Below are 15660 nucleotides of genomic sequence, written 5' to 3' on the forward strand. Positions count from 1 at the left end.
GGTGGTTATTTTTTATAGGTGGGATAGTAAATCTGACCCTCAGATGCTGCTGAACTCTGACCATTGGTCGTACTGGTGGGGGTTGATAAAAATGGAGTTCAACAAGATTTGAAAACCATACATTTCCTTACTGTTAGTCTAGATATTTTTTGTCAGAAAATAGAAACACATATTTAATCTTTCAGCTAATTAAGTGTTATGATTTCATGTTGCTGACAAAGTAGATTTTAATGAAATATTCTCTTTTATAGATGCTACTTGTCTGCTGAATTCTGGAGTTGTTCATGTGACTTGCACAGGGTTTCAAAAAGATGTGAGTTCCATAAAGATGTTTTGTGCTGCTCTTAATATGATGTGCTGCATATTGTTTTCTTATCTACTTTGCAAATCATAAATGTTCCCTCTGTCCTGTCTTGGCATCTGTTTCCAAGATATCTGGGAACAGTACCCAAAGATACCGTGCCAGTTAAGATTGCCAAGTCTCAGGACAACAACTGAAGTACTATGTGAACAAAGTGTCAGTTGTAGCAGCTGGATGCATTTTATTAACTGATAAAAATGATTCCCTTCCTTTTCCCTATCTGGGTTACCGTATTACCTGGTTGGTCAGGTTTTACATGGATTTTGAGGCCTTTTATGTGGATCTTCCTTGTGCCAGTTTCCATAAACAGTTGGTTTAGAAATAGCTCATCCCCAACTCTCTGCCTTACAAGGAACCACTCCTGTGATATTTTGATTTTCTCAACTGGGATCACTTCAAAGTGAAGCTCTGACCTATAGTTATAACCAATTCATTTCCTCACAATGCTTGGGAGCCAAGAGATGGCAGTGTTTCACTGTGCAGTTATTCCCTAAGTCATTCCTCGTGGAGCTTGGTTTTCAGAGCTTTGATTATTTGGTTGCCTTCCTTTGAACCAGCTTTTCAGTAATTTTCTTAGTCTGTGGTGATCTATATCCAGATCTAGATACAGTATCCCAGGTGAAGTTTGACCAAAGCAGACTAGAGTGACTTTACTATTTCCCTTGATCTGGATAGCTTCTGTACATTTTGCACTTTGCAGTACACCCAATCAACCAAGAAAAAATGGCTTAAAATTGAAGTATGTAAGCAAATTCCATCCAAACAGGCTAGTTAGCCAGTAATTTATAAAAGTCTGCATAAATAATTACTTACAAAAATGTTAGATATAAATCTGTTTATATAATCCCATCCTCTGTTTTTTATTGATTAAAAATAGCAGTATGTGAGAAACTTCCTTTCTTAGTTTCTCAGAAATACCTGCTTTACTGCCTGCTGATGCTTTAAATTATAGGATTATTTTATTTTTTATCCCACCTTTCTCCCAAGTTCGGACCCAAGGCAACCATTCAAAACCAGTTTTTTGGTATTAAATGGGAGTATGCTAAATATGACCATTCAATCTTATAAGGATATGGAAGTGAGTTTGATGAGGAAGTGGGGTAGAACAAAACAATTGAGAATTTCAGATACCTATCATGCTTATATGACTGGCCTTGAAAAGTTGTTCTTGAAGGTCAAAGGACCATCCAGTGTGAAATTTGATGGAAGAATTGGCCCGCTTTTTCATGCGTGCGCAGAATCACTTGCTACTCATATATTAGGCTCTTTGGAATCCAGTGTCTTTAGCACCAGTTTGTACAGAATATACCTGCTGGTGTCATTGAACCCCTGAAGCAATAGGGCTAGTGAACACAAGTTCAGCACCATTAGGCAGCACACTGAAAACTTGATCTTACATGAGTGCAGTTCCATGTGGCCTGGTTTCTGTAATATAGCACTGCCTTTATTTTGACCAAGGGTATGTAGTCTTTTCCATTATTTTTTCCATTACTTTTTTTCTTTGTAGTTTTTTGCTGGTAGTTTAATTGCTGTCTAAATTAGTAATAATGTTGTTTACTTACAGACATTGCATTTCTTAAAAAAATCTGCTTCCTTGTTAAATGAAACTATTCCTGATGGTTATAATAGATGTCTGGTAGCAGGTTTGCTTTCTCCAAGATTTATTGATGTACAGCCTTCAAGTCTGACTCAGGTGAGTCCGTAATGTTTATGTGAGTGAAAATGTAGCCTTTCCTTTGTGATTCTTGATTGTTTCTACCCAAACTTACTTGAATTCAGTTAAAGTGCCTGATTTTTAACAAAAGTTGTATCCTCATTGCAGAATTATAACAGTTTCACACCATTTTAACTGGCATGATTGCAGCCTGTGAAATCATGTAATTGGTAATTTTGTAAAGTATTTAGCTGACTCTGCAGGGAGCTATGGTACTTCACCAAACTACCAATCACAGGATTCTGTACAATGGAGCCATAACAGTTAAAGCAGTGTCAAACGCCTATAATTCTGCAGTGTGTCTTAGAGAATGGGATAGCAATTTGCCAGTTTCCCAAATGGGGTTGAAATCAGAATTTCCAAGTGGTGTGGAAGAAAAAAAAATGCAAATTTCCCTCAGCTTTGCCAAGGCATTTTTTTCCTCCTTCTTGGTCCAAAGCTGCATAGCTTGCATTGAAAAATGCACAGCTTTTCCAAGAGACATGTTCTGGGTATTTTTTTTCCTGCAACTTTCCCTCTGTTCTCCCTACCCCAGCCCCAAAGTTCTCATTTGAGAGCTATAGACTTTAACCATGACTTCTCTGAAAGATTACGGGGTGGGGCGGAGGGGAGTTGCAGGGGGAAGTTGCTAGTTTTGATCTAATTTCTGTTTTTCCCACAACTTCCCACCAACCCAAGTCCCAATCTTGATGAGAGGCTGTGAAAAGACTTTTCAGCTACTGTCAAAGCAGGGGTAGGGGCACTAATGGAGGAAACTGAAATGTCTTTTCATAGCCTCTAGTCAAGAGTTTTGTGAAAGATTGAGGGGGCGGAATTTTGGATGTTTGGCAGCTGATGATCTAGTCAGCTAACAATCTAGTCTTCACCTCCTTCCCCACAAGCACTAATCCTGATGAGAAGCTGTGAAAAGATATTTCAGATGCTATCAAACTGGCTGAGGGGACTGTGGAAAGAAACTGAAATGTCATTGATTGTGTACTTCTGCATGGCAGGGTGTTGGACTGGATGGCCCATGTGGTTTCTTCCAATTCTGTGATTCTGTTATTCTTTTCACAACCTTTCTTTTTACAAGCTTTCTGTGAAAGATTGGGATAGGATGGGGGAGCTGGGGATGTTTGGCAGCTGACAAGTATAGTTTCTGTTCTTCCCACACATTCCCTCCCTCCAAGCCTCTATGTTTCATAGAAATCCAGACTAGGGGCTGTGAAAAGACGTTTCAGTTTCCACCTTCAGCCTCCCCACAAAAGTTGGTTTTCATAGTCTTTCATCATGAGTAGGGCTTGGAGTGAGGGAGGTTAGGGGAAAAACAGAAACTACATTGCCATCTGCCAAACATCCATAACTTTCTCCCTTCACAACTTTCCTCGGCAACTCCCATCCCTCCAGTCTTTCACAGAAATCCTGACTCAGAGGCTGCATCTTTCAAACCAGAGCTCCCAGCTTTCTCGTACCTTCCTTCCTTCCCTCAACTGGTTTGACAGCTGAAACGTCTTTTCATAGCTGACAGTTTTTATGCACAAGTTGCAGGAAAACGTTTCAGCTGGAAAAAGCTGTGCCCTTTTCAATGAAAACTGTGCTGTCTTCTGAGAAAGCTGTGCAGCTTCCTGTCATCTCAGAGGGAAAAAAATCTTCCATGTGGGGAGAAAAATAGATGGATTTTTTTTTTACACCCATCCGGACAAAGAAAATCAAGAAGTATCATCCCTAGTGTGGATACAGCTTAAATAAATAAATAAATAAAACTTTTATTTATACCCCACTTTTCTGCTACAGGAGCAATCAAAGCGGCTTACATGATTAAAAGGCAGTCAATATACACTACATACAGTCTGTACAGTACTATATCTAAACCCCCCCTTAAAAAAGAAATAAATAAAACTTAAGAGATGTGTCGCAAAAGCAATTCCATTAAATCCTCAGTAGAATTGCCTGGAAGCATCATTTGAAGGTGGTATCCTCGCACCTATCTGAAACCAGCATTGCACACTGCATATAATGACAGCTGGACTGTTGTTGTGTGCCCTCAAGTCATCTGACTTACAATGACCCTAGGCTGAACCTATCACGGGGATTTTGTGGCAGAATTTATTTAGAAGGGGTTTGCCTTTGCCTTTCTCTGAAGCTCAGAGTGTGTGACTTCTCCAAGATGACACATGGGGTTTCCATGACTGAGCAGAAATTCGAACCCTGATCTCCCAGTGTCATAGTCCAGCATTCAAAACACTACACCACACTGAGCTGAATTGGAACCCAGAAAACCATTTGCACCATAAAATGTATTAATTACTGATATCAGTGAATTTTACTTTTTATTTTTGTAGGAACAGCAGTTTGAAGCTGTATTGTCAGCTGCTATCCAAACCAGTTCTCTGGGGCTCCTCACTAGCTGCATCAAACAGTGGACTGCTGAAGGTAGATAAACTTGTTGTTTAATTAAATTACAGTACCTATAAGAATCTGGAGTTTATGCTCATGACACCTGTTTTGTTTTTCTTAGAGCAACCAGATTCTGCCCCTAACTTGCATTTTGTTCTTGAATGGACATGGAATAAAGTGGTGAATACAAAAGAAGATTTTGTTCGTCTTTGTAAGTAGTATAGTGCATCTTGGGTGGGAACTAAACTGCCTTGTATTGAACATATTCAGTAATTGGGGTGGTTCACTTATTCATTTAGTGATGTTAAGAAAGAGCACCTTTAACTCTCACTCCACACTAATACTTTCATATTCTTTATCTTTGTTTTATAAGGTGTTCCTCTGTTTGATGGATCATCAAACTTCATTGACCCACAAACTCTACAATCCCTACAGCACTGCGAGTTGCTTCTTAGTAACCTTAGCACAGTTTTAAACTGTTTTATAATGGAAGCACAAGAACTGACAGAAAAAGGTGTGTGAGATCACATGTTAGATGCACATTTAATGTAATTTTCTAATAAGTGAGGATCTTACCATTAACTTCTCCCTTATATGGTTATATGTCTGTTTATATTGATTTTCTAGTGAGATGTGAGGAAAAGTCTGTATTTTTTTTTTCTAACGAAAAACCTTCTAACCTTGAAACATAGCATTATAATATCCAAAAGAAATTGCAGAAAGCTTTGGTTAACATATAAAGGCCTTATGTTCCTGGGTGTTACCTCCATATCCTGCTGTCTTGATAACTTGTAAGGGCATTTTTAAGTTGGAGTTGGTGATTCCTCAGGAGCTTGGAGGGAAGTAGAACTAGAGGTGACTGTGTGCAGAAAGGAGCCATTCAGGAATGGGTTAACTCCACTGCTCTCTTTGCAAGGCAGAGGTTATGTGATCTGTATTTTATCTTGAAGATGTCTTTTCTCCTTCTTCAATTGTTTCCTGTTCTTTAGCCTAGGAAGTCGTTTACTACTTTGGCTTTTTTCTTGAACTCTTATTTTGTATATTCTTATTCTTCCATTCTTTCAAAAATCCCCCAGTCTTTAACTCTTGATAGATGTAAAGCTATCAAGATATGTTAACAGAGCATGTGGACTGCATGCAGATTCCGTCGGCCCTGTTCCACCTCCAGTCTGTCCTGTCAAATGAACTATTATTTGTCTGAACAAGTTGTTGTTACAATCTATTAGGAAATATATCCTTGGTCCTTTCACAAGGACATGGTTGCCCTGTTCCTGTGGCTGAGATCACTCAGGTGTTCTGAACATCACAGTAGAATTCCACAAGAGAATTATTTCCAAAGGAAACAGAAGCTTTACCATTTCATCTCCAGTCCCTTTTCTGGCCAGCAGAAGTTTAGAGTGCTCTGCCTGCCCTCGGGATGCCATTACATCTTCCAGGAGAATGTCCAAATTAGAAGCACCCACTTTCAGCAGACACCTGTGTATATTTGGGTAAAGATATGGTCAAGATGCACTTAGATTCTACCTGTAAGCCGAAGATAAACTTTATCTTTTAACATTCAGAGGACTCTTTTGCCCCAGACTATTCCTACTCTCTGAATGGGATGGCATAGGCTGGAGGTAGATAGGGCTCTTAGAATTTAAATACATAGAGAATCTCTCTATCTCTTTCCTTCCTAACTCACAGATGAAAAGGTCACTTTCCACCTTAGCAAGGGGGTTGAAAGCCTATGTTTCCATAATGTAGGAATTCTTGCCAAAACCTAAGCATATCACATCACAATAGAAAATCACAGCTACCAATTCAGTGGCTTTTTTAGCTGATTGTCCTTTTCCTGAAATTTGCAAAGTGGCCACATGCTCTAAACCTTTGTAATGCCTTCACATATCATGAGGCTTAGGAATTTCACTCTTAATTTTACAAAAACTTTTTTACAAATGACAAATTGGATCAGTATGCATCAGTTGAAATGACATTTGGAGAAATCATGTAACAGGTTTTCTCCTCATAGGTTCTCAGGCCCCATACAGACTGCCAAAATAAAGTTGCTTTGGGTCACTTTGGAGGTATGCTGTTTAAATGTTGCATGAGTCTGGAAGCTGTGCCAAAGCTGTGCTCCAGTACTTAAGATTGGATCGTGGCTTTGGCGCAGCTTCCAGACTCTTAGGATGCATGCAACATTTAAACAGCAAACCTCCAAAGTGACCCAAAGCAGCTTTATTTTGGCCTGTCTGTATGGAGCCTCAGTTACCTTTCCACCTCTCTTTAAAATTTAAGCTTGAGCACATTTCAGTATTGGAAGGTTTCTTCCCTATATAGAGAGAATGGAAGGCAGGTGACTTCCATTCCATGAAGAGGGAACCGGTCATAGACCAATCCAGGTAGTGACCACTGAAGTTTTATTTGAGTTGTACCATACATCAGTCGGTGGTGTTATTCCTTATTTCTGAGCTTTACTATGTAAATAACTGTGAGAGGACTCAAAGGATCTGTTGTATAAAGACAGTTTATAGATCTTGTGACATCTGCCTTGCCCGAGTGGCATCTAATACGGTCCTGGGCATCTCCTTTTCAGTCCAGAATGGACCTTCACAGCAAGTAACCAATACTCCATTTCAAATAATTTCTTATATACAGTGCAAAATAATTGTTGCAAATTCATATTGCTTTCTAAGCATGCATTACGATTTTTAAAATCCTATGTTAATTCCATTTCAGGCATTACAGATCTAACAAACAAGCAGGTTGTAACTGGTCTCCTTTCCCAGTATATGCAAGTGGTCATCTGGTTCTGCCGATCCAACCTTCTACCAGAAAGTTCAGGTAAACTATTTAAAGCTCTCCATTTCTCAAGCATGGTAACTGTTCAAATTTAACAACAGGCGAGGTGTAAATTCTGCATACTTAATACTTTTGGAATTATGGTAAGTGGCTACCGTATGTGACCGAGCTGTTGTTTAATATCTTCTGGGTTGGAATTGGGTAGTACAGCTTATCCAGAATATTTGGGACTAGAAGTGTGTTGGGTTTTTTTGGAAGTTGTTTTGTTTTGTTTTGTTTTGTAATACAGGTACAGGAATATAAAATAGCTTAGGGGGCAGCAGTGGAGGCAGTGGCAAGCCCCAGTTGCCAGGTGTGCATTATTTGGGTTCCCTCATCTCTATGGAGAGGGAGGGAAATGGCACAGCTGAGTTTGCAGCCAAATTTTGCACAAGGGGCAGCAGCAGTGGCGGCAGCTACTTCTCCACAGCCATCCCTCAGCCTAAGTGAGGTCTAGAGTGGGGTGTGATAGAAGCAGCTGGTGATGGCCCTGGCCAGCCTTGGCCTGGAAGAAAGCTCCACAGCAAAAAACAAACAAACAAACAAACAAAAAACATTCCCCTTCTCCTCTCCCTACTGCTTCTACCACTGAAGCCCAAAGTCCAGTTGATGCGTTTTGGTTTTTTTACCCAAGTGTTCAGGACATGGGAACCCAGTAATTACAGCCATCTCTGATAGCAGTAGCAATGGTGCTGTCAGCTGCCTGCTTCTGCCTTTGAACAGCAATTGCAGCTCTCCTCCTCATTCTCCAGCCTCTTTCTGCAGCTGTATCTCTCTTCAGCCTCGCTGGACAACGGGGAGGAGTTATTCTGTCAGTTGTGAGTCATCATCAGAAATCCTGTTTGGCTTTCTCCATTACAAAGAAATGTTTGATGCTGGCACAAAATAGGGCTTTTCTTTTTTTATTAAATATTTTTAAAAGACAAAAAAAAAAAACAAACAAACAGACAAACATGTACTCACATTTTATAAAACATATTTCAATACATCATATCTAAAATTTGTACTCAACTTTTTAAACATTCTTAGTTACTTCCTAGGCTACTGACTTAAATCAATCATTCACTATTATTATTATTATTATTATTATTTTAACTGAACTCTAAGTAAGCATATTACTCCTATTGATTCCTTCTAATTTGAATGAAGTTGAGCGCTCTTGATGCCATCGATTCTCTGCCTTACCCTATGAATGATTGTATTTGTATAATTGTATTACTTGTTTTTATCTATTTTATGAGATGTTTTTAATACTTTTATAGTCTGTAAACTGTTTTGATCTAGGGAAAAATGGTATACAAATAAAATATATTATTATTATTATTATTATTAATTACCTTAATTATACATTTACCACACATCCAAATATATTAATGTCCACTGCTTTTTCCTGCTATACCATGGTTTTACCAACCCTAAGTATTTTAAGTAATATAGTCACTATTATTATAATTTCTCTATATATGTACATAAACATATAACTAAATAGAACTACACCAAAAGAGCAACACTTAAATATCTCCATCCGTTAGTCATCTATATCATTTCATTTCAGATTCTTCCTATTGAGCTTCTATAATAGTGAACATTTATCCTCTTTTAAGTTACTCAGATACTTTTTCCAAATAACCCATTCTTAATAAAATTCTTCCAAAGGTCTATCCTTAACCAGGTATGTCAACTTATCCATTTCATACAGATCTAACATCTTCCATCTCCATTCCTCAATTCCTGGACAATCTTCTTTTTTCCAGCTTTTAGCAAATATTCTTGCCGCAGCCAAAGCGAGCAATAAAACTTTTTCATTTATTTTTTCCCCATAATTTTGAGCTTCAAACATATTCAGGAGATAGAACTTAATGGTTGGCCTTCCCTTTAATCCAAAGATCTTTTTCATTTCTATATGTATATTTTTCCAAAATTGTTTTGCTATAGGGCAAGTCCACCACATGTGTAGGTAACTACCTACACTTTATTACATTTACAGCATATATTTTTGTTTTGCTTAAACATTTTTGCTAATCTGAGTGGGGTAAGGTACCATCTATACATGGACTTATCTATGTTTTCCTTTAAGTCAACACTTATCATCTGTTTGATTTTTCCCTTCCAAAGATTTTCCCATTGATCTAACTGTATTGTTTCATTTATATCTTTAGCACATTTAACCATAAATTCTTTTATAGTCTCAGATTCCAATTCATACTCCAATATTAATTTGTATAAGTTTGAAATTTGTTTCTCTGAATGTTTAATTATCTTCTCTAAATTTGAATCATTTCTGTTTTAATTTCTGTTTTAACTTACTATAAAATTTATTTTTATTTTCTAAGGGTCCATATACACCAACTATTACCAATTTTTTCTCTTTTTCTTCTTTATATGTTAATTCAATTATTTCATAATTGCCCTGATTATCACTGTGAATTTCCTTTGCTTCATACTTTGAGTTTACATATATTACTATTCCCTTTTTTTTTAAAAAAAAATTGAGTTTGCAGAGAACATTTGTCCTAATTTATTACATCTTAGGTTTTTTTAAATCTTTTTCTTTTATTCTTGTTTCTTGTAAGCAAATTATATCTAATTTTAGTTTCTGCTGGTAATGAAAAATCTTTTTCCTTTTCTGGGGTGTATTTAGTCCCTGGACATTCCAGGTTAAAAAATTTAAATTAAAGGCCATGATCGTTAAATTCTATCTCGTGAGTTTAAATAATCAGCTTGTCGAGTTCTTGTTCAAAATTTTATTGAAATACAGTTAAAATTTAATAATCCTTTTTCATAAAACTTGTCTTGATCGGGGTGAATATCTGTTTTTCACTTAAACTTGATATTCTGTTACTTCTAATTTTCAGAACTCTCTTCTCTCCTTTTCTTCTCTCCTTAGTCTGATTTCTTATTGTATCAAATCTTGTTCATCATAATCCAACTCTGGAATTGGGGGATCTTGTAGGTTCAATAAATCCTCTTCTTCTTCCTCTCCGTCTTGTTGCTTGTTTACTTCATCCTTTCTTTCTTCTTGGGGTGTAGTGTGTTGTTTTTTAATCTGTTTTAAATATTTTTTTGCTTGTTCTGGAGTTAAAATCCTTACTCTTTTCTTTTTCCACCAGAAGGTCAAACCTTCTGGAAGCACCCACCTGTATATAGTCCCTATATCCCTCAAGAAAATAGTAAGTGCAGAGTATTCTCTTCGTTTTCGCAAGATTCTTCTGGAGATATCTTTTAGAACCTTCAATTCTTGATTTTCAAAAACAAACGGAGTCTTGTTGTGTGTATTTAAGAAGGTATCCCTTACTATTTTTCTTACAAAAAAACCTAATATGCCACAGGGTAATCCATTTTGTTTTGCTATTAAGGAATTAACCCGGAACAGTTTATCTATTTCAAACTCGAAAGATTCAGGATCTCTTTTTAAGAATAGTGCTATTTCTTCTATCAATTTACCATAGAAGTCTTGTTCCTTTTGCTCCGGGATACCTCTAATTCTGACTGATTTCTCTTTCGATTTTAATTCTGCAACTGCTTTTTCATCAAGTTCTCGCTCTTCTTTTGTCAAAATTTTAATCATCTCATTCTCCACTTTTTCATTCTTTATTTCCAAAATTTCCCCTCTTTGTTTTATTTTTTGTGTTTCTTGCGTCAGTTTTTCCACTGTTTGGGTTATTTCCTGCAAATCTTCTCTTATTTCTTGTTTAATTTCTCTCATGAAATTATTCAGTTCTTTATTTAAGTCTTTAGACAAATTGGTCATGCTTATTGAAAGACTCTCTATGTTCTTTAGAAGTAGCTCATTCATGTCTGTAGTTTTAGCTTTGTCTAAAGAGAGCCTTCTTTGATTTATATTCTGTATATTCTGAAAGTTCTGTATATTTGCTTTCTTAGTCTGTGTCCTCGTATTCATTATCTTCCCTCCAAATAAAATAAAATAGGGCTTTTCAGTGGCAGCATCCTGGTTGTGGAAGTCTTTCCTCATCTCCTTTCCCCCACCCCCAGTCTTTGATGGTTTTTTGGTGGACAACAAAGACATTTTTACCCCATAAATTTCTAATATTGTTAAGTGAATGTGTTTATGATGATTTATTTTTGTCTGTTCTTACTATATTAAGATGTACGTTTTGTGTTGAAAATTTGCCTTGAGGGCACTTTTGAAAGAACCATACTAAGCTCAAATATGAACAAGCATGGTTATCAGGACATATTTTACATTTTGAACTGTCTAAGATAAGTGCGAAGGACAGCTCAGCTCTTTAAAATATGAGAACATTAAGTATTTCTATACTTAAACATGGTTGAAGTACTTGTTCTCAGAGCAGAAAGATAGCCTACTTGTATATTCAACTGGAAGTGCTTTTATCTATTTTTAAAATGATGTTCCTCTCATGGCTAGATGAAGATACACCATTGTCAAAACCTTTCTATAATTACGAACATATACAACGTTTTTATGCCGGCTGTCGTCAGAAACTGGAACGGTTATCCAGGTGAGGGCTCTTTTAGATTTCAGAACTTTGAAAAAGTTTTCACTTGCTATGAGTGGATGTGCATATTACTACTGTCAAGATGATAAGCAGAATGGTCTAGACAAGACAACATAAGGGATAGGTTTGCACTTTCTAAATGAATGATATCTGAGTAGGGATATATGACTCTTCTAATATCTTTATGTACATATTTTTATGTTTTAAAATTCTTTTCATTGTCTTGTTCTTTTTGCTCTCCTGTTACACTGTTATTTTAAATTGTAATTTATAAGCCATCCTAACAGAGCTATTGCAGCATGATAAATAGTATCCAACAACTTACTATTTTCAAAACATAAGGATTTTGCAGAGTACTCTTCTACAGAGCCTACAGACCAACTGGTTCAAATTTTGTGATGGATTTTTGTATATGTAAAGATATAAATCAAGATCCATTATCTAACAAATTTTCCATTTGCTTTTAACTCTTAGGAATTAAATTGTTTTGTACATTATTCCTGTTTGTTTTGTTGTAGAGGCAAATGGAACCCTGACTGCTTAATGATTGATGGAATGATGTCCCAGTTAGGTGATCCAGTTGTGAAGCTGTGGCAGAAAGATGGTGGGGGAACAGAGAAATATCCTCCTCCTACATTACATGTAAGTGTGATTAATTAAGGTCTGCTAAACTTTAACAAATGACATAACTGACTGTATGTTATGTATTATAGGCACTACTTAATCTCTACTTGTCAGAAAGTATAGAAGAACTCTACAAGCATGCAATTGTATCCTTTTATATACTTAAAACATAATAGTTCACTCATCAGAAAGTACTGGGTTAGCCTTTTCTTAATTTGGGAGGGGGGGAGTTCTGTGTAAAATTTAATGTACAGTGTTAGAACAACTGAAAAGCCAAAAAGTAAGGAAGTGAAAAATACATACAGTAACTGTCATCTGTAAGGGGGACAGAGCTGTGTTAGCCACAAACACATACATACACCCAAAACTGTTGTCACATCCAGACCTATTACAAAGTTTTGTCCTGCAAAATTTGAGTGTTTTCCTACCATCTCCTATATGAAAGAGACATACCCAGAATGGAGTCTTGCTAACTTCTTTTTTAAAAAATCAGTTATATCAAAATTTTCTTGTTAGTCCGGTAACTGCTCAGCCACTTGGTCTCTCTGGGTAGTTTGGTGCCTAGCTGATTGGCAAGCCAAGAAACAAACAAACAAAATATCAGTCTCTCCTTACTACATATCCCTGCTGCTTGATTGCTGTTGACCAGAGAAGGTTGTAACTTCATACCTGGCCTCAGAGGAAGGCAATGGCAAATTCCCCTGTGAACAAATCTTGTCAAGAAAACCCGGTGACAGTGTACAGGTGTAAATTCTCTGGAACATGCAGGGGTGCAATCTGCACACTAAATTAATCCCTGCAATACCTGACAGAGGCAGGAATCACATGATATTGCAAAATATTCTTGAATGCTCCATTCCTGCTCCTTTCAGATTTTTATTTTCTGACCAGAGTTCAGTTTTATTTTTTTCCTATTTTCCTCTGTAAGAATTATTATTTTAGACTTATATCTATCTTAGTCTACATGCTGGTATTCCATCCCTCTGCCTTTCAGTTTTATAGTGGTTCTGTTTCACACTTTACACAAGTATCCATGCAGTTCTTTAATAGGTTCTCTAGTAGTTCTAATGCTTGAACATATCTTTGAACTTGCACGAAATGTTTGTAAAATTACTTGGAGCTGTGGAGTGAAGAAAAAAGCCATGAATAAAATGCATGTATAATATGACTTAACCGCCTGGGAAATTTAATTCTGTAATTCAGACTGACAAAAGAATTTATATGTATTCATGTTCAATGAGAAATAAGATTGTATTACCTGAAAACTGCAGAATATATAATTTTATAACTAGATCATTGTCCTTAATGTTTCTAATCAGACAATTTATTTACTATTGGACATCATGCATTCCTGTCCAAATAGAACTGATACATCAGTGGACTCTTTCCCAACTGCCTTTGCGATTCCTATAGGTCTGGTTAACCTAATCCAAGGTTTTTGGTGTTTGGATCACAATGACTATGAGGTAAGTAAATAAATGGCTATGAAGGGAAAATAAAGGACATCTAGTCAATTAATATACATAGCTAAATGATTTCATTACTAGCAGTCTGTTGTCTAAAACCCAATAACAGGGTTTTAGGAGCCCTGGTGGCACAGTGGTTAAATGCCTGTATTGCAGTCACTCATTCACAAAACGTAAGGTTGCGAGTTCAATACCAGCTAAAGGGCTCAAGCTCGACTCAGGCTTGCATCCTTCTGAGGTCGCTAAAATGAGTACCCAGATTGTTGGGGACAGTTAACTTACACTTCCTAAACTGCTTAGGGAGTGTTTGAGTGAGTGCGGTATAATGCCTTTTGAACTAATACACTGTTTGGGGTTATAGTGATAGGCTCCAAAATATTGTTGATACTGCAATGTGAGACATAACTGTTACAGCAGTACTAATGGAGGGCAGATAAAACTAACTCCAAGCAGCCCATCTCTTGAATGTCTTCTTCATGGCTGCTTCACCCACAGTCTGCTTCTGCTGCTACTGGCTATGCATAGATGCTGTAGCCATGAAGAAGACATTGGAGAAATGGGCTGCTTGGAGCCAGTAGATTTTGCCTGCCTTCCATTAGCACTGTTGCATGGCTCTTTAAAAAAGTGCACCACAAGATTATAACCTTAGTTGCCAATGGGCCATGTCTCTTGATTCAAGTTGTCCTGTTCCAGGTACAGTAGTGGGCTGTAAGTCAGTTGTGGTTCTTAAATATTTCTTAGTGAAAAGTGAACAGAAATCTTAACCAGAAAAGGACAACTATACCAGGAGTAGCAGATTAATTTTTTTTACTACTTTTTCCTTTTCCAGCAGCCTACTAACACTCCAGAACTGGATGTGACACGAGGTCACTTCCAGTTTCATTTAAAAATGACTGATTTTTGAGAGGAGTGACAGGGCAGTGTGTGTGGTTTTTTTTTTGGGGGGGGGGAGTAGATCAACAAAACTGTCACAATTTTATAGCAGTTTGGATCCATTTTGGCTTATTTGGTGTCTGTGTGTGGGATTCCAGCATGAGCCAGCAGGATCACATAAATGCCCCAGGCGCTACATGTGACCTTCAATCTGCATTTTCTCCACCACTGTCTTAAGTAGATTGTGTCAAAGTAGGTACCACTTTGATGACTGTATTATGATAACTTAGAGGTCTGTGCTCCCAGTTCTCTCTTTTGCTTTATGGTACACCTAGCTATCCTAAATTACATAACATCTGTGTCCAGTTAGATTCAGAGCCTATGCCCACAAGTATGTGGTTATTGTTAAATACTTAAAAGTTAAGCTATAGACTGACAGACTGTTAGGTGCAAGGGTCCAATACTGAAAGGAAAGGGCAGCAGCCCTTTGGGTCTCATGGATCTCTCTGGGTCCTCAGTGTACATAATGAAATTGTATATTGCCAGTATTGTTCACATTCTAGTTGTCACTTTGGACTTTTGCAGAATTCTCTGGCCTATCTATTTCATCCAGCTACAATCAGATTTTCTTGGCAACACATGAGGATAATGCAAGCTTTGATGTGTCAAGGAGAGCACAAGAGAGCCCTCCGATATGTACAAACAATGAAACCATCCATGATGAGCAGCAGTGAAGTTATGCTTCACCTAACTGTCTTGCTGTTTAACAGGTAAAACATGGATAGCAAATTCTTTCTTTGCTCTTTTAAATGATGAGCTGCAATGTTCATGAACAAAAATACTCCCCATTTTTTTAAAAAAAATTAACTTATTATCAAATGATTGTTCATTTTTAGTAGCACGTATTGGAGATATTTCCTAAACCTTTGGAATACTTTTAGTACTACA

The 15660-nt window shown here is 37.1% G+C and overlaps 1 protein-coding gene across 1 annotated transcript in view; it reads left to right on the top strand.

The window, feature by feature from the left end:
- Positions 1-15660, top strand: part of LOC149310803 (protein ELYS-like) — a 78503-nt gene that overhangs the window by 42668 nt on the left and 20175 nt on the right. Inside the window, exons 11-21 of the mRNA XM_089529790.1 lie at positions 252-313; positions 1926-2054; positions 4397-4487; positions 4573-4662; positions 4825-4965; positions 7170-7274; positions 11659-11752; positions 12268-12391; positions 12463-12519; positions 13693-13839; positions 15298-15482. Of these exons, the coding sequence (XP_089385916.1) occupies positions 252-313; positions 1926-2054; positions 4397-4487; positions 4573-4662; positions 4825-4965; positions 7170-7274; positions 11659-11752; positions 12268-12391; positions 12463-12519; positions 13693-13839; positions 15298-15482 (1225 nt within the window). The remainder of the gene's footprint in view (positions 1-251; positions 314-1925; positions 2055-4396; positions 4488-4572; positions 4663-4824; positions 4966-7169; positions 7275-11658; positions 11753-12267; positions 12392-12462; positions 12520-13692; positions 13840-15297; positions 15483-15660) is intronic.

The sequence above is a fragment of the Sceloporus occidentalis genome, unplaced genomic scaffold, assembly GCF_023333645.1.
Source record: "Sceloporus occidentalis isolate IW3139 unplaced genomic scaffold, rSceOcc1.0.p SCAF_6, whole genome shotgun sequence".
Taxonomy (NCBI): Eukaryota; Metazoa; Chordata; class Lepidosauria; order Squamata; family Phrynosomatidae; genus Sceloporus; species Sceloporus occidentalis.